General features: G+C 37.6%; 1 protein-coding gene across 1 annotated transcript in view; it reads left to right on the top strand.

Annotated features, from left to right (window-relative positions):
- TENT4B (terminal nucleotidyltransferase 4B) overlaps window positions 1-17899 on the top strand; it is a 46328-nt gene extending 28429 nt beyond the window's left edge. The window contains 10 exon segments of the mRNA XM_049804832.1: window positions 55-101; window positions 2984-3104; window positions 4153-4260; window positions 7579-7707; window positions 8969-9182; window positions 10063-10189; window positions 10289-10392; window positions 12119-12306; window positions 12885-13049; window positions 14987-17899. Coding sequence (XP_049660789.1) covers window positions 55-101; window positions 2984-3104; window positions 4153-4260; window positions 7579-7707; window positions 8969-9182; window positions 10063-10189; window positions 10289-10392; window positions 12119-12306; window positions 12885-13049; window positions 14987-15166 — 1383 coding nt within the window. The 3' untranslated portion in view covers window positions 15167-17899.
- Window positions 17900-18863: the final 964 nt, after the last annotated feature.

Below are 18863 nucleotides of genomic sequence, written 5' to 3'. Positions count from 1 at the left end.
CTTGTTTCTGAAGCCTGAAAATTTGTTTTCATATATCCTGTTCTTGTGTTTCAGGTGCAGATATTTGGAAGTTTTAAAACTGGTTTATATTTACCTACAAGGTTAGTAATTTTTCAGCGTAAATTCCGTACAAGAGAAAACATAGCCTGTTAAACCTGTACCCCTGTAGTGATTTATCTGGTCTCCCAGTGTCTGCGTTACTTGTGCGTATACTTGTTATATTAAGAAAGTGTTAAGCTATTAGTACTCTGCAAAGTGTACAGAAATATAATAATTAAGACTATTAACTACAATACATGTGTCTATATAGATTTTGCATGTATCGGTAAAAGATATGAATTGCATGTTGTCAAAAAAGGCTTATTTTGTGATTTGGCTTCATTAACTGACTGAACCAAAAAAAGAAGTTGGCCTTAAAAGCTAAGTTTTACCTCCACAGACAATTAAATTGAAGCATTTAACATTACTTTATTAATGATAATGTTAGCACTGAAGAGAAAAGATTGCATACAGATTGCCTTTTTTCTTTCAGTCGTCTTTTGTGAAATCTGTAACAATAGTCAATACCTACCGTTTCCAAATTCATTACTAGTTTTTGTAAAGTCATTACTCAGTGGCACTGGTATCTTCTTTGTAGAAATTTTAAGTATTTTTGACAATTAAATAGAAATAGAATTAAGAGCTTAAATGGCTGCAGGGATAAACACATTTAAATAGCCTAAGTCTGAGGTTAACACTTGAACTGAGTTCTGTACTTTGGGAACATGAGGAATTAATATCTAGTACTGACTGCAGCTGATGGATACCTGAGTCGTCATTTCATCTCTTTCTGAAAAAGGAAGTATCTGACAGATGCTTTAGTATCTGCTTTAGTCTAAGGAGTTGCAGGAAAGCTGAATTACTCAGCTTCTGTTTGGAGAGTCAGAAGTAAGGTGTACAAATGCACATTGTTTTCACATTTGGCCTTGTTCTTGGCCTTTTTTTCATTGATTTTAAATAGGCTTGATTAGACTTGATTGAATGCTGGTAATGAAGAGAGATATCCCTATCCACATGACTGATAGCAGTAGTTCTTTACTACATTTGCTTGATTGTTTTGAAACTGATGCTAGAAAAACACTTTGCTGTTGTCTGTTTGATTTCATATGCTGCCTCTCCTCCATATTTGTTTCAACTGAGTTTTGGGGGGAGAACAAAAGCAGATACTCTAAACACAGTACATAAACCCACAAAAAACCTTCCTGTGGCAGTACTTACCAAACTTTCAGAATAACGAGCATTTGCATGTTGGTAATTAATTCACTGTTGCCTTCTAGGAAAGCTTCCCTTTGCCCTAGGTTTTCCCTACCTGTCAGTAACTGTATAGTTAATTCAGATTTCAGGTTCTGGGATTCAGAAGGACCTACAGTGTATCTTTAATTCTGTTACTCTGTGTTAGAATTTGCCTAATATCGTTTTACTTAAGCTGATATTGAAGGTTTGGGCACACGGTTGTTTAGCTGCTAGATCTCTGTTACTTTGCAGACAGTATCTATACTCAAGGTGACAACAGAGCTGCTTTTTCTCTCTTGATGTGCATCAGAAAGATGTCTCCCGTTGTTAACTGTCAGCATCAGTAGTGGGTTTAACACTTACTTAGTTTAGAAGAGAAGTGTCCAGCAGCATTTCCTGCTCTCCAAGCAGGTTTTGAACATAGTTTTCTGAAACTGGCTGAGTGCTGCCTATCCTTGTCAGCTGAATGGTATGCAGCTGAACTGCTGCTGAACTTGCCTGCTGCCGACACTGTCGGCAAGAGATATTTCATCTAATGCAGATGTAGTTTCTTGGAGATTGTTAAAGCAGTGTTGTTTGTGAATCAGCAGACCTGTAGAATCTATTGGGGGATGGGGGGGGAGTATTCCTACATTTTTTGGTGTTTTCTGTTATGCAGTTTTCCATATCACCAAAGTGGCCTGCTAGTATAACTGTAGGGTTATATGCTCACCTCCTTTGTGTTCCCAACCAAGCAGGTGAAGTCAGAGAAGAAGTTGGGGAGCAAAGGGGCAATAGCTCAGGATCTCACAGTAGCCTTCACTAGTTTCAGTTTGGACACCAGCCACCTTTTGAATTTGACTTCAGGCATTGAATCAGGGTGTCAGCTCCCTGAGTAGTCAAGTGTATGTGTATGTGCATAGGGAGGAAGTGTAGCGGATGGAGACACCCCTTCAAGGAGCTGAGTTAATGAGAGCAGTTGGTTAGATGGTTTGATCTTACTTAACAGCTTGTTGCTTCTTGAAGTCAAAGTAGCCACGTTTTCCTCTCTCCTTCCCTGCTCCCTGTTCTTGGCACTACAGGCCAGCTGCTTACCATGTGCCCACTGGTGCTCTGATCGCCCAGAAAATCAACTTATGTTGGTTTTCTTATAGGCAAAGAGGCAGGAAATTACCCTAGGATGTTTTGTGGTTTTTTTAAGGTGGGAGAGAAGTTGGTTTCTGCCAGGCCCACCCATTAATACGTTGAATTGATTTGTTGCGGATTAGACAAACACCAGACCTAGAGCAAAGGAGGAGACAGGGCCATGCATCTGGGAGTAGAGGATGGGGAACAGGACTTTCCCTTTCAGAAACAGGCTCTTAAATTGGCATTACTGATTAATACAGCCCAAAGGTGATGATTCACAACAAGTTAATTTCTTGCTCTGAATCACTCTGGAGAAGCTGATCCCACTCTGCTGACAATGTGGCCTGAGGAGACTAATATCAGGCTTTGCAGCCCAATTGATTTGTGTGTGTATCTGTCCCCTCCCCTTGGCAACCTGAAATGTTCTATATTTCCCTAAGTGTAAGAGTTCATCTCCACCCCTTTCCTCAGAAAATTAAAAATAAACTATTTGGTTAAGCTACATTGTCAGCTTTATTCTAGTTATGTGTGGATGTCAGTTGTTTATCTTCTAAGTGTATTCATCTTTTAATTTGAATAAATCTATATTTTCTTTCCATTTCAGTGATATTGATTTAGTTGTGTTTGGAAAATGGGAGACATTACCTCTTTGGACCCTGGAAGAAGCTCTTAGAAAGCACAATGTAGCAGATGAAAACTCAGTAAAAGTTTTAGATAAAGCAACTGTAAGTTTGGGAGAAGAGGGTATTTCCATGTTCTAAGCTAAATTTCTAATCAAAGAAAGGTCTTGGTTAAAAGGATGAATCTTCATAAGCAGAAACTATTTTTTTATATAAATTTGAAATAGAATTTATTCAAATACTCTTACTTAGTGTGGTTTTTATTAACAACAAAATAATTGACAGTGCTCCAACAGAAGCGTTTTTTCTGTTGGGGAAGATAATCTGATTTTCCATACTGCACAACATATACTTGCTTTTAAGTGAGATTATACTAGTCATTGTTGTGAATTAATGTGATTAGACCTGTGTATTTCTGTACTGAGTTTGTACATAAAGAAATTATTTTTTTCTTACTGCAAGTAAGCAGACATAATAGATTTTCGCATAGAAGTATTGAGTACAGCCTTGTGTAAATATGTAATGGTATGTCTTGTGCAGGATAGGATTAATTCCATTATAATGTCCTACCTTTTGCTAATTGTAAGTGTATCTAACGGGGTTGGGGTTTAAACAGGTGTCCAGTTGATGGCTATTATTAGTAGAGAGAGATAATTTGGAAACCACTCAGGTGGAGATATGTCAGAGTGCTCTCAATATCTTGTGCTTCTTGTTTGAAGATAATTTTGATGAGGAATCAATGACCCACAATGACACAGGAGCGTGTCTTTTCTTAAGCGTATCTATTACCGTTCATCTTTATTTCTTAAGTGTTTGTCTCCCTCTGGTGTTTGTTTTTCCCACTAGAACTATGCTCCTGCACCAGGAACTGACTAAAAACAATTTAAAATTAACCACTTTCAAGATGAAGTGTTAAGTTTGGTTAAACAGGATAGTAAATTGAAAATAGCATTTATGAGTTACAAAAGCAAAGTTTATGTAAACAGATTGGCAAGGAGAGTGAGTTCATAAATAGACAGGAGTCCTGTTTTCTCTCTCTACCTCCTCTCCACATATTCATAAAATGTTTCAGTTTTACTGGTGCATATAAGTATGAACGGAACCAAATGTGTCTTGGATGTCTGTATTGACTTAATCTGTCTTTCTTTTGCAGGTACCTATTATTAAACTGACAGATTCCTTCACTGAAGTGAAAGTTGATATAAGCTTTAATGTACAGAATGGGGTTAAAGCAGCCCAGCTCATCAAAGATTTTATCAAGGTTAGGCAACACTATAATAGAACTACAGAGCTGAATATTTGATGACTTAATTTGATTTTCTGTTTTACTTTGACTGCATCATTACTAGAGATATGCTTTTACTCTGTTATTTTTTGTTGTCTGATACTACTGTATGATGTTCCTAGGTTTTAGATATGTTACCCTAAAAGGCACGAAGATTGTAAAATGTACAAAGAAAGCATGGAGAAGTTATAGTGGTACAATGACTAAGGAATATGCACTAATACCTGCCTTCTGCTCTTCTAACTGTAGTTCCTTGAATTTAAAATTAGTAATAACCACACATTCCTGAGAAAGTAGGAATAATCTCATTCTAGACTGAATATTGGTTCAGCATAAAAATGCTAATTAAAGTAGAATAAGTTAAATTTAGTAAGCTATTGTTCAGGGATTCACTAGTACTTTTATCACAGATACATTATTCTTGTTTAATATATGGGATCATTTTGTTAGGATTAATGTGCTTTTGTATTTAAAGTTTTGAAGTATCATCAACACTCTAGTCCTTTCCTTTCCTTCCCCTATTGAGTGGATTGGACATTTGCAGTAAATGTCTCATAAAAGCAGTAGAAAATTTTTCTTGGATTTTTCGTGTTCTGTGTAGGGAGATGAAGTGCAGTTCAGTCTCACTTATGTGCTTAGGTATTATTATACTACTGACTGCTTTGGTTTTTGAACCAAACTAATGTACAGCAGGAGAATCGAAGTACTTCAATAACTAGAGAAGTAAAACTCCTTCAGAAAACTCTGTAAATCTAATAAAACAAGCACTTTACTTTCAATCATAAGGGTTAGAAATCATGTACATCTGCTTTAGCAATGTCATTGAGTTGCAAAAAGTCTTCTAAATTTGGGGGGATTTTCAGTTGTTGATGAGTTGAATGTATGGCCCTCAACTTGTTAGTCTTCAGTTCCTTCATGTATATTTAGTAGCAAGTATGAAAGTAGCTCAGTTTGCTTCTACAGTGTCTTATTTCTTTAACCTGTAGAAGGACACAGGAGAAAAATCTCTGCCCTTAGTTTCAGTAGAACAGTCTGAGTTCTTGTCTGTGTAGTCTCACCTTATGTGTGCTTTATATAAACCTTCTGCTTAAACCTTGTGCTGGTGAGGCCTCTTGCACCTGTGTTTGGAGTAATAGGATGGGGTGGGTCCAGAGACCTTTATTCTCTCAGCCTCTGTCTGATGAACAGAAATCAGTTGTGTTGGCCAGCAGTTTGCTACTAAATCAAGACCAATAGTTTTGTGCTGTGTAGCTCCTTGTTGGGAAAGAAGATGCCTAGATGCTGTGTTGTAAGATGGCTACCTGGAATTTGGTAGCTAACTTCAGTTTTTACATCCTGTGCATTGTTGCATTGCCTTGTGTGAACAGGTAGTCTGTATTTGGTTTTCTGCCACGACACAGGGGGTGTATTTCTGTTATACTCTGCATATAAATTTATTTGTAGGTAAGTCCATAAAGCCCTGCATACTGGCTCAAAATTGCCTTTGTGTTTCTTCATTTCAAGATGGGAGGTAGTCATCTCTTGAGAGCCTGAAGGCATTTTTGTGCGCTTGAAAAAAGAAAAAAGTGTTAGTGTGTTCCTGTTGCCGGGGTTATTTGTAATCCTTTGGAGGGGCGGCTTTGGCCTTGGGTCAGGGCGAGTGCAGGCTGTGGCCTTGAGGAGCGAGCAGGAGGTGCGTGTGGCAGCTGGGCGGGCACGGGGCAGGGGCCTTGCCCGCTGGGGTGCAGCCCCATGGTACCCCAACCCGAAATGCAGAGCAGGTCTGGTGACAGTAGTCAGGGTCAGCTCGCAGCGGCTGGCAGACAAGTCCCCCCCTCAGTGAGAAGGTCGAGGCTGAGGATGCCGAGTCAGTGGTTAGGGTCAGGATCAGCATCAGTGCGCGGCAGCATGGCTCAGGCAGACACCAAGGGCAACAGCCGAGATGAAAAGCGGCTCTCGAGCGAAGTGGAGGGACTCCGAACAAGGCTTCTCACATGGTGCTTTCCCACATGGCTTTTCTCCCAGCAGCCCAAGCCAAGGCTGTGCGGCTGTGCCGCACCAGAGCTGCCCTTGAGCCTGGGCAGCTGAGCCTGGTGTGGCAGGGGAGAGGTGGCACTCGGCCCTGACGCGCAGCAGGCGATGGCTGTGCTACTGTGGAGGGTCGTTTGTTTAACTTGGAGAAAACTCGATGTGTCCTTGCCAAGTGACTTCAGCGGTGTTCTTGAGGATCTCTCTATAAAACACTTGCAGGGCATACTCTTGGGTCTTATTTTGTCCCATGTAACTTCGAATACCTAACTGTGGTGTCGTGTTCAGTATTACCCTTGAAAGTGCCTATTTCTCTTCATCTGGTTTTATTTAGGAAGTCTGGGGCAGCTGAAGCCTTAATTAAGGGTTTGCAGTTTCCTGAGAAAAATCCTGTCTTTGAATTTTGGTATATACCGATATTCAACGCTTCAGCTTGTGACTGTAAGTTCTTAACAGTTCAAAAAAGGGATCTTGGGATCTTCAGTTAAATAGGGCTCCCAATACTCACTGTAAGACTCATGCAGAGAAGTTCTTGGAGAAATTCTTCTTTTCCTTTAATCTTTTGCAATCACAGATACCATGATCCACATCTCTTCTCTGACACTAAGGAACTTTTTAGCTCTGTGTTGATTAAAGGAGTGATATTATTGAGCCTCTTTTGCCCCCTCCCCTGTGAGGGGGTGTACAGAGTGCAGGTGTAGCCCCAGCCTCCACTGCTGTCCAAAAGGTCCGCGTTGTCCACACGTGCAGCGTATGCACGCCTCTAAGGGAAACCATGCAGACAAACCTATTGAAGGACCAGTTACCCAAAGGTAAGTATTTGGCTCCTTTGAAAATGTTATCTGGGTGTAGTAATTTTGAAGAACGGTTTCGAACTCTGGGTGTCTGAAGTACTTGCAGGACAGAAGTCTCAGTCAACTTCGGGATATCACCTTGGTTGTAGCAAGAAGGTTTTATTACAGTTGCGGATTTCTCCACAGTTCTTCCTTTGCTTTCCTTTTCACTTGTGTGAGAAAAGCAAGTGTATTTATATATATAAACAAAATCATTCTGATTTTATGAGGTAATAACTTTTTTCTGTTGTTAATATCTGCCACCAGAGTTGAAGAGGTAAAACATAACTGTATTTATCACAGGCAGAGCACTTGGCTTCTCCCCTGTTACTAAAAATAATAAGTTAGAGTTACACTTAGCTTTGAGACTCAATATAACAGCTTCAATTAGTTGTATAGCATCAGTTGTATATATGCATCACGGTATCCTAATACCTTTGTTTTTCTCTTTCAGAAATACCCTGTATTACCGTATCTAGTTTTAGTATTGAAACAGTTCCTGTTGCAGAGGGACCTTAATGAAGTATTTACAGGTGGAATCGGTTCTTATAGTCTTTTTTTAATGGCTGTCAGTTTCCTTCAGGTAAGCTCAATGAAATCTATTGATGCCATTGGTGCAAAAGGACATTACATTAAGAAGGAATTTAATCAATCCTTAAATTTAATCATTTAAGCTGTCCTGTTTGTGGTTTTGTGTCCCCTTTTCATTTAAAAATAGACGTCCCACCTGTCTTCTTTTTTTCCTCCCATACTGGTACTTTTGGTATTAGAGATGTTTGGAATGTCTGTTGGTGTATCAATACCAGGCACATGTGTGAATCATGGTAAAATAACTTGACTACTGTGTGACTTCTTTGGAACAAGCTACATAGGTTAGATGCAGCTGTCCTTTATAACACTTGTTTTCTAGGTCATACACCCTGTATGTGCTTAAATGAACATAATGGAATTTTGCTTGTTTGTCAGAGTTTTTAAGCTACTATCAAACAAACATGTTTTACAACTTTCTCTTAAATCTAAGAGAACAAAATGCATGAGCTAAATCTATATTGTTGTGCCTGGGGGAGAAAAATGTAGAAATATGAAGTAGCCGAGTTCTGGCTTTATCAACCTCATTCTTTTTCTTGTACTAAATGGTACTGTATAACTGTGTCTGTGTATGTGTATGTTTGTACTGTTCCAGATTGTAGTTACTTTTAAACGTGAGCCTTGAACTGGAGCTTAGTGTTTGCTGAGCGCTATTGCAGTTGCTTGCTGAGCACAAAAGAAATGAAGGCAACAGGCATGTCTTTTTGAAAGAAACCAAAATCTCTCCCAACCCCAATTTTTTCTTATATTGGCTAATAACACTTCCATTTGCTCCTGTAAAAAAAGTCAGGTTTTGTGTCTGCTACAATTATGAACTGGTTTTGTTCATAGTCTCTCAGGCTGCACGCTTAACAGCAGAGGGGATCATTTATATAGCTGTGCACACTAGAAGCCTGTATTTGTATTGCAAACCCAGGTTTATGAAGTGCAAAAGTTTTTGCTTTTTTACAAGAACCCTGCCATTAGTGCTGGAAGTTCACTTCCTGAACTGGAAGTTCAAATACAAAAACATTAATACTTGACAGCCTTATTTTTAAGAGGTAATTAGTTTATAAAAGTTTTGATAGCATCTTGTTCTAAAGATGCAGAAATGCTTTATCAAGGGAAAATAACTATGTTTAAACATGTTTGCTTTATATATTATGGGCTTTTATTATTATTGTATTTAGACATGTCTGCTGTGAAAAAGAAAAGACACTTAAAGGCACTTGAAACTTGAAATTTTAAGAAAATTATTTTTTTTTCTCTCTTAATAGCTGCATCCCAGGGAAGATGCCTGTATGCCCAATGCCAACTACGGTGTTCTTTTAATAGAGTTTTTTGAATTATATGGACGTCACTTCAATTATCTGAAGACTGGAATCCGAATAAAGGATGGTGGCTCTTATGTTGCCAAGGATGAAGTGCAAAAAAGCATGCTGGATGGCTACAGACCATCAATGCTGTATATCGAAGATCCATTACAGCCAGGTATCCTTATAAAGCAAGATTTAACATATTGACTAAGAAAAAAAGTTAGGGGAATGCTTAATCCAGAGGAGTTAAATCAAAGATTAGCATAGAATGACCACCAAAAACCAAATAGAAACACCTCAGTCCTGTCTGTGAACCCAAGATGCACTCGGAACACAATGATTTTCTCTAAGACATGTTCCTAGCTATAGTTACTGTGCCGCCCAAGGGCATGCCTGTAGTGCAGTCAGGAGGTAGGGTATGAGAAGGCTTGCTGAACAACCGTCATGTGCTCTGTGGTAACAGCAATAAAGCTACAGCAGCATGGGCCTGAGTGTGGGCTAGACATACCTGTATGTACGCGTGGTCCCTTTCACGTTTGCGCTTGCCTGTATCACAGTTGCGCTTTATAATATATGTATACTCTTATGCATTCTCTCCTGTTTGATTCTGTAAAGTCACATAAATACGTGGTGGTTTCATTCTGTGCTGTTACCTTTACATTAAGGTTGATTGTTGTCTTGAATGGGTAGCTTCTGAAATGGTGAGTCAAGTGCTATTCATAGAAAAGAGTTAACGTACTTCTGATCTAGAAGAATGTAATCCAGGACAGTACTGTTACATGTGTAATAAATGCAATACAGGATTATTTTTTTTTATTCATGTGTTGCACTTTTACCCAGAGAACTGCCATTTTGGACTTCCATGCATGTAAATATCTATAGGTCTTTTAAAGTCTTTTAAATATTTATGCTTCACTAATCCTATTCTACAAGAGGTAACTGCACTGAGTTGGGACATAAGGGCAATTTTTTAAAAATGTTACTCTCTCCTGTCTGAAAGGAGATTACCACGGTTTCAATCTTATTTATTTATTTACTTATATCCTTATTTTAAGGTAATGATGTTGGGAGGAGTTCCTATGGTGCCATGCAAGTGAAACAGGCTTTTGATTATGCCTATGTTGTTTTGAGCCATGCAGTTTCCCCAATAGCTAAATATTACCCTAACAACGAAACAGAAAGGTAAATTTTATGAGTCTAAATCTCAGACATTAATTGCTTATATTTTTGTAGGTCTAAAAAGTTAACTGTGACGGTTTTGGTTTTTTCCCTGGTTTACAGTATATTAGGTAGAATAATTAGAGTAACGCAAGAAGTGGCCACTTACAGAGACTGGATATCAAAGCAGTGGGGAATGCAAAGTAGGACAGAGTCTTCATGTAATGGTAAGTTTTGACTAAGCATGGCTGATGGTGGGGAAACTTCCTGCATATTTTGATCACACAGATTTTGTTGTTGCTTTTGCCTCACATAAGGCAATGTATGCATCTTAGTACGAATTTACTTTTTTGCTCGGTAGTGATAGACTTTGTCTTGTGTCCTCATCCAGAAAATTTGGATTTGTACAAGAGTAAAAAAGGCCGTGCAATAGATTTGGTCTGCGTAGGGTTTTGTAAAGAGTGCTTGGCTTGCAAGAGGAGACTTTTGAAAAACTTCTAATTTAAGTTACCCATGTTATTACTGTCACATTTCCTTTGTCCTTTTAATGTGGACAAGGTTTTAAAAAGAATTACTGGGAATGCTAGTTTAAATCCTTACCCTCTGTTCTTTTATTTTTCATTTTAAAGGTTAACATATTGTATGTGTATAGAAGCAATATCTAAACCAGGATTGACTGTGTAAGTGGAGTAGGTCTTTTAAACAGAAAAATCCTGAAATATCAGTCATAATTCTTGTTACTAGCAAATGGAAACACACAAAACCTAGCCAGAGAACTTGCTGAAAACGTCCTTTAAAATCATCTTTATTTTCATTGCCCATCTTCTGACTTCACCAGCCAGTTGCCACCCTTTTTTGGTATAGGTGCATCTGCTGGCTGGGAGTTTTCAAATTAAAATTAATTTTAATACTGTCAATTAATTTTACAATGTTGCCTACTAGAAGTCTTTTGTTAGGGATTAATAAGAGAAGATGACACAAATACCCAGTCTTCAGGCTAGGTTGGGATTTAGTTTCTTTGTTTTTAAAACTTTTGTTAGTGATTTCCCTCACTGTCCTTGCAAAGTGAATGTGCTTCTGGGCCATTTTTGTTTTATCAGTCTGTAGACCCTTGGTAATGGCAGACAACCATGGTTCAGTCCCACAAGCTCCAGACTAATACTTAGCTACCTATTGTGGTGTATGTATTAAACTCTATATACAAACACAGCTAGTGGGGCAACAAGTGTAGGTCATAAATCAGAGGTAACTCCTAGGTGTCTTATGTGAGATAAAACAGTAATGAAAAAAAATAACCCTGTATCAGGAAGATAATGGTGACAGTTACAGTTGTAGATTTAGCTTAGATTTAGGTTCTGATTCTTTTTTTTTTTATTAAGGCAGAAGTTAGTGAGATATGAGAGTTCTGTATCTTGTATTTTCAGTGTAGGGTATCATACAAAGCAACCAGACTTATTTGGAGTACTTATGACCCTAGCAGTTCCAGCAGAAATAAAATGGGAGTTGCTGAGTATTGTGTGTATATATATATAGGAACAGAATTTAAACCTATGTATTTGAGTGCTGTTGAAGTGTGTCATGAAACAATCGTATTAAGCAGCACACCTGAATTTTCTTACTGCCTTCTTCCTTGTCTTACTTCTGTAATTTCCATCTTGAACTGTGGGTAATGCTTGGTGGTTTTCATAGTGTGCACTAAGGGATCTTGTCAGGAAACCAGCACACCCTGTGTGAGATGTTGGCTTGCTGCATGCAGTACCTACACACAAACACATGCGCACATGTGTCTGCATGTATTAAAAGTATGTACATGTGCAGATGTCTGTACGTGTCCTGCCTGATATAATAGATACATAATACCCGAGTGGGTATATTTAAAAAAAAAAAAAAAAAAAAAGCGCAACATATTTTAGCAGTTAATGTGTGGTGATGCTTCTGTTTTGTTTTTAATAGGTAATGGAGTAACCTTGATAGTAGATACTCAGCAGCTAGACAAATGCAACAATAATCTTGCTGAAGAGAATGAAGCGCTGGGAAAACCTAGAAATAAAACTTCAGAAACTCTTAGTAAACATTCTTCAAATTCTTCATCAGGTCCTTTATCATCATCATCGTCTACGCTGTCAAGCTCTAGTGATGTAGTAAGTACTGGAGGTTTTCTGATTTTGTTTTTACATTGTTTTGGGGTTTTTTTCCTGATTTGTATTGCCACAGAATACATTTTGAAAGCTCGGAATCCTAGTTAGTTATTTCATCCAGAATCCTGACTTGCATGAGGTGTTACCCCTTATGCAATTTCTACACATGTAAGTTGCTGTGTGTTTTTGACACAACACATGTAGAAAGTGAATACAGTGGATCCAAAGTTACATAGCCCTCTTTTCTCTGGGAAAACTGCATTTCAAAAAAAAAGACTGGTAGTCCTAAGCCATATGCTTTAAAAAAAGAAAATCCTTAAAAAAAAATCTGTTTGGGAATTCTATTTGAAAAATAAAAAGCAAATCCCAAAATCAGAATCAAGCATCAATTCAACATTTTTAAATCTCTCCATTTTATTCAGTAAGAATTCTGGATTGAAAGAATTTTAATACCTAATAAAATGAACACATTTTAATTTTTGTCCACTGCTAGCTTTATTTTTAAGGGAAAACTCACTTGTAGAAAAACTCACTTACTCTGAAGAAAAAAATCACTAATACTACTTTACATTTTCCTGAAGGATTCTGATGGAACACCTTGCAAAACCTCTAAACAATTGAGTTGTCGTCAGTCTACTGCTAACAGAGTGGGGTCACAAGAAGTGTCACTGGAATCCTCCCAGTCAAGTGGGAAAACACAAAATAGCCAAACAGCCAATACATCCAGCAACACGAACAAATCTCAGGTTTGTGAAATGTTTGAAAACAACAACTGTATAGATTATTTGGATATTACACATCTCTTCCATGGAAGGGTAGCTTTTTCTGGAAAGGAAACACTGCATTTTTCACCTCCCTTTTACCCCACTAAAAAGCTTTGAGCACTGATTGTATCTAAAATCACCTGGTTCCCTGTTTCGCTTACACAGATGAGTTTGCAACAGTGGCTTTCCCAGCCTTAAAACAGATGAAATTGGATTGACTTTATTTTGGGAAATCTAGATTTTTCAGAAGTATACACCTGTGTTGCACCTATTTCCTTTTTTCAAAAAGCATGTCAGTCCAGTCTTTACTGCAGAATTTGAGAACTAATGAGACTTGCCAACACTTAGTGAAAAAGTTAGCAAAAATGTATGTTTAAAATTATGACTGGCTGCTCTGCTAGCTGTTGATAGTTGTTGAACTGTCTTTCATTAAGGGAGATGAAGTTTCCTTGCTGATACATGAAATTCCCTCTCATTTCCCCCTAAAGACAAATATCTTCATGATGAGACCTACCAGAGCTTATGCACTTAGGGGGTTTCTCATGTTGATGAATACTTCTATGACAGCTCAGTAATCTAAAGATACTATATGCCTCTATATACAATATACTTTGCATATATGCAGTTTACATTTTTATACTTTTTCAGAATTTAGGACTTCTTTAATGTACGAAAAATAGCCTGGAGTCTTCTGGAATATTATTCCTGAAAAGTAATTCTGAAGACTTGCCTACTACTTGCTGACAATCTATCTCTAGCTAGTAATGAGGCAGTTTACAAACTAGGCCTTGGATATACCATGAATGTGTGTCTGTGTTACTATGCAGAGCTAATTCTGGTGCTGGAATGTGAATATGCACAATCTGAGATACTCTACATCTGTAAAAAGTTGTGGCAGAAAATTAGTCCTGGTCTTAAAAGAATGTTGTCTTAATTTTGCACGGAAGATGAGATTTGAGCAATTGTCATGGTTTAACCCCAGCTGGCAGCTAAGCACCACACAGCCGCTCACTCACCTCCCTCATAGTGGGACAGGGGGAAGAATCGGAAGGGTAAGAGTGAGAAAACTCGTTGGCTGAGATAAAGGCAGTTTAATAGGTAAAGCAAAAGCCACACACGCAAGCAAAGCAAAACAAGGAATTCATCCACCACTTCCCATGGGCAGGCAGGTGTTGAGCCATCCCCAGGAAAGCAGGGCTCCATCACGCCTAAGGGTTACTTGGGAAGACAATCACTCCAAACATCCCTCCCTCCCTTCCTTCTTCTTCCCCCAGCTTTATATGCTGAGTGTGATGTCCTGTGGTCTGGAATATCCCTTGGGTCAGTCGGGGTCAGCTGTCCCAGCTGTGTCCCCTCCCAACGCCTTGTGCCCCCCCAGCCTACTCACTGGTGGGGTGGGGTGAGGAGCAGAAAAGGCCTTGGCTCTGTGTGAGCACTGCTCAGCAGTAGCTAAAACATCCCTGTATTATCAACACTGTTTTCAGCACAAATACAAAACATAGCCCCACACTAGCTACTGTGGCGAAAATTAACTCTATCCTAGCCAAAACCAGCGCAACAAGCTTCGTCTGTCATCCTGGATTATGGACTTACATTTCTGTAAAACACTTTTTTGATGGTTGCAAAATGGGGGTGATAGAACAGTTTTATACTTTTCAAAAGTCAAAGTGCTCTGCTCTTCTCTCTTGACCTGCATGGTTTTGGGTCGAGAGATGAACATTTGTTTGCAACCACCAAAGTGAAAAATTCGTGGTGATGTGCTGCTGTCTAAGCAATGGCCTAGCTTCTTTTGCCATATCAGTTTTCTCAAGTGTAACACTTTCATGTGTTAATGTCCTCATTATCCAGAAGTAGGGTTGTGTAATTGCCATGCTTTTTTCTTTTTAACACTGATTTACCGTGTTCTCTTTCTTCTACAGCATGGATCTGCACGGTTATTTCGTTCTTCTAACAAAGGCTTCCAAGGTCCAGCAAACTCGAGCCACGGTACCTCAGTCACAAACAAACAACATCAAGGCAGCAAATCACACCATCAGTTTTTCCATGGCAAAAAGAGGAAACACAAGAGGGATGCAGCCCTTTCAGACCTTTGTAGATAGTTGCCTATTTTATGACTGTTCTTCTGTGTGCAATGATCTCATGCTACAGGATAGTTTGATAGTGACTCCTTGGATCTCTTCCGGAGCTTCAGACTGTTCAGACATTGATTAGCAACTGCATTTTTTTTTCCCAGCTCGCCACGGAACGGATCATGAAGATTGATCACTGAAAAAAAAAAAAAAAAAAAAAGAAAAAAAAAAGAAAAAAAAAATCTAAAAAGAAAAAAACTGGAAAAAAAAAGAGGAAAAAGGCTGCTCATTTGATAAGTCATATGCTACAACAGGGTCATTTAGGATATAAAAGCTTGAATGTAAAATAAATGTATTTCCCATCAGCTCATGCTGACCTGTAGAGGTAGTACTCAGTGTGTCTAGGGGGTGGTAACAAACAAATAAAACACAAAAAAATAGGAAAAAAAAGCAAAAAATTGTATTTTGAGGGAAACCCAGCCTTTAAAGGTGAAAGTAATTTGTGCATGATTTTTTTATTATTTTTGCATATACTTACCATTTTATTGTGTATATATAGATGACCATATAGGAAAACTGACATTTGTAATAGTGGATTTGTTAATACTTTTTACATAACATTACTGTTTAAATTGTAAACATAAATTTTTCTCAGGATTAGTTTGGAAAATAATCTGAATTGTCATCTTAACATCCATATAAAGAGACATTACTAGTTATATTGCTCAGAATTTCTTTTTTTGGCATTTAAAAGATTTAATAGGACATTTGATCTGCAAAAGCTGTTCCTCTGAAAGAAAGATTTATGGTGGCAAATGAAGTTTTTCATTTGTATAAAGTGTACATGTACTTTGTGTAGACACTGAGCTTGTCATCTCAGAGAAGTAACCTTCACCTTGGAGTGCCATCATTTCAGGCAATGGGGTTTTATAGTTGCATCCTTCTCTTCCTCCCCTTAGTGGTCTCTCCCTGACCCTTTCTTTTTTTTAAAGAAATATAAAGCCACTTGGGGTTTTTTAGTTTGGTTGGTGGTGGTGCTTGTTTTCTTCTTCTTCTTTTTTTTTTTTGGTTTTTGAAAAAACAAACAACAAAACTCAGTTTGTTACAGACGTTTGCATTCCTGGGCTGCTTTAATCCCATGCCTCTTTGTTTGTGCCTTCCCTCCCCCTTCCAGGTCTGGGTTTTTTTGTCTTTTATATTTTTGCTAACTCCTGTAGGAGATTGTAACTGTTGAAGCTTTAAGTAAATTTTACAATTAAACTATTTTTTTCTCACTCCCCTCTTAGGCATTTTTATATATACACTTAATTATTTAAAAACAACCAAAACAACTTCAAATAATGAAATATATTTTGTATTGCCTTAAAGACCCAAACCTTTCATATCTCATAGTATTTCTTCATTGACCTAGTTATCATTTAATTTAAACTCCACATTTGTCTGGTTCAGTCGCATTACAAGTCTAGGTTGCAGTAACTTTGATGCCATGAAAGCGAATTAAATGTGTAATTACACTCACAGGCATAGCTTGGAACAGGAGTTGGGACACTTTAATGGTAGAAAGTTAAGTGGCATTTACTTTCACATATTTCTTTAAAGAGGAAAGTCTGTACTCTGCATATGTGGCTGTATTTAATGCAGCTATTCTGGTGATGATGCTTTTATAAAAAGTACTATTAGCTTTTAGAAACTTTTTTAATATACATTTACAGAATACTACAGACCAACCTGACCTTTAATGGGCACTAATGAGTGCAATGTTTTTTTAAAGTAAAATAATGCTAAAATAAGACCAGAACTGATGTCATCACTTAAATTAATAAACATTTTCAATGTGTTAAAGTGTTTTACTTCAAAAAGGAAAATACATATATTCCAAAAATATGGAAAGTCATAACATCTACTCAAACACTAAGCTTAAGTGATGTTAATTTGACAATTTTTTTTTAAATTTTTAGATTCATATTTTAATTTGATCAGATAATTTTATCAACAAGATGTTGAGCTTTTGTTCATAGAAACTAGTAAAAGTTGTACCACATTATGCATAATCACAGTATTTATTTTGTTTTAGATTATTGTGAATGTGTAGACTTATGTTCACCGCTTAGGGAACAATTATTTATAAATTATATTAATCCAGTATTGTTAGCTGCTATTAGCAAAACTGTTCCAAAACTTAATACTTGCAAAGATCTGTATCGCATTTACCACACTGAAGTGTTTTTAAAAGAATCACCCTCATCGTTGAAAGCAAATGTACTCTTAGGGTGCAGATATTAGTGTTCCAATAAGCATGTGATAATTTTAAGGTGGTGGTAGCGGGAAGATAATCTTGATTCCATTGGGAATCTTAGGTTTGCCTCAATTTATGGTTTTCATAAATTTAATGGAAAATAGCTTTTCCTGGACTGCTCAAGTTTCTTTTTGGTAAACAGTATCTTTCTAAAAGAAAAAAAAAAAAAAAAAAAAAAGGAAAAAAAAAAAAAAGCATGAAGGAAAAATTGAGGTATTTTACATTGCCTCAAATGACCAGCATTGTATTCATAAAATACTGTATATCTTGCAAATCTTTATTTAAACAGAACAGTTGAACTGTTCGTTTTTCAATCTGAAGTAAAATACTTTCAAGACCTTTTAGTTTGCCTGCTCATTTGTCTTGTACATTTCATCTCTGTATTTGACTCAAGTCTAATTCCTTTTTGAGTTTCAATACTTTTGTGAAGATTTTGTGAATATATGAAAAATAAATGTTTAATCTAACTACTGCAGTTTATCACCATTCTTGACACTTACCCTGTTTTTTTCCTTCACAGTACTGTGGAAAGAGCACACTACTCAAGGCGCTTTGTAATATTTTTTGTAGTATCTGGGTGCTTCTCCAGCTGAGTGCTGGGCCAGTCTGCCTGGAATTTGGAAGCTTGCTTTGTTCAAGTGGGCCTGGTCTGCCATGTTTCCTTCCAGGAGAGCTGAAGCAGAGTCTGCATGCCTAAGAATAAGTGGAAGAATATACACGTATAAAAGGTTCTTAATGTATTTTTTTTCCTAACTTTCCTCTGCGCTATACATAGGAGACTTGTGCAAGGATCCGTTTTCTTTGCCTTCCGAACCTGGGTTAGGGGTAGTGTTCCAGCTGCAGGAGAGAAGCTGTTCAAAGGTGCCACACTGAGGAGGGTGTTGTAGAAGCATGCAAAGGTTAATTTGAGTTACTTTCAGCTAGAAGCCGTGTTTAGCATAGTTCCTGAAGCACAGTTGATATTATTAAAGTATGTTCCTAACTTTGGTTATCTTCCTTCGTCGCATGAATCGGCAGGGAGATGTACACATACTGAAAGTTCTTGTAGTCTTGCCGCTGGTAGTCTACCAAAGACCATCCGAAATACATAAATAAGCTGAAATGTTTCTATATCTTCCTGTTTGACATCAGATTGATTTGTTAAGGGGTTTCTTACTTTTTTTTAAAGAATAGTTCAAATGGTGTTTATAGTTAAAAGCTGTGTATTTATTAATTTTTTTTTAATTGTCAGTCTTCTACCTTGTGGCAGAAAAGAAGCTGAAATGTAAGTAAATCTTCCTGTTTGTGAGACGGCGTGATTCTGTTTACTGACCTCCATGTTCTGTCCAGCTTCATCAGAATGTACAGTTCAGGTTTTTAAATATTTATAATAAACTTGTTTTCCTGGAATTTAATCTTTAGAAAATAATTAGTAGCCCAATGGCTGGTGGC

Source organism: Accipiter gentilis, chromosome 7 (assembly GCF_929443795.1).
Source record: "Accipiter gentilis chromosome 7, bAccGen1.1, whole genome shotgun sequence".
NCBI classification, from domain to species: Eukaryota; Metazoa; Chordata; class Aves; order Accipitriformes; family Accipitridae; genus Astur; species Astur gentilis.
Note: the sequence above shows the minus strand (reverse complement) of the source record. Positions and strands in the feature narration are given on the sequence as shown.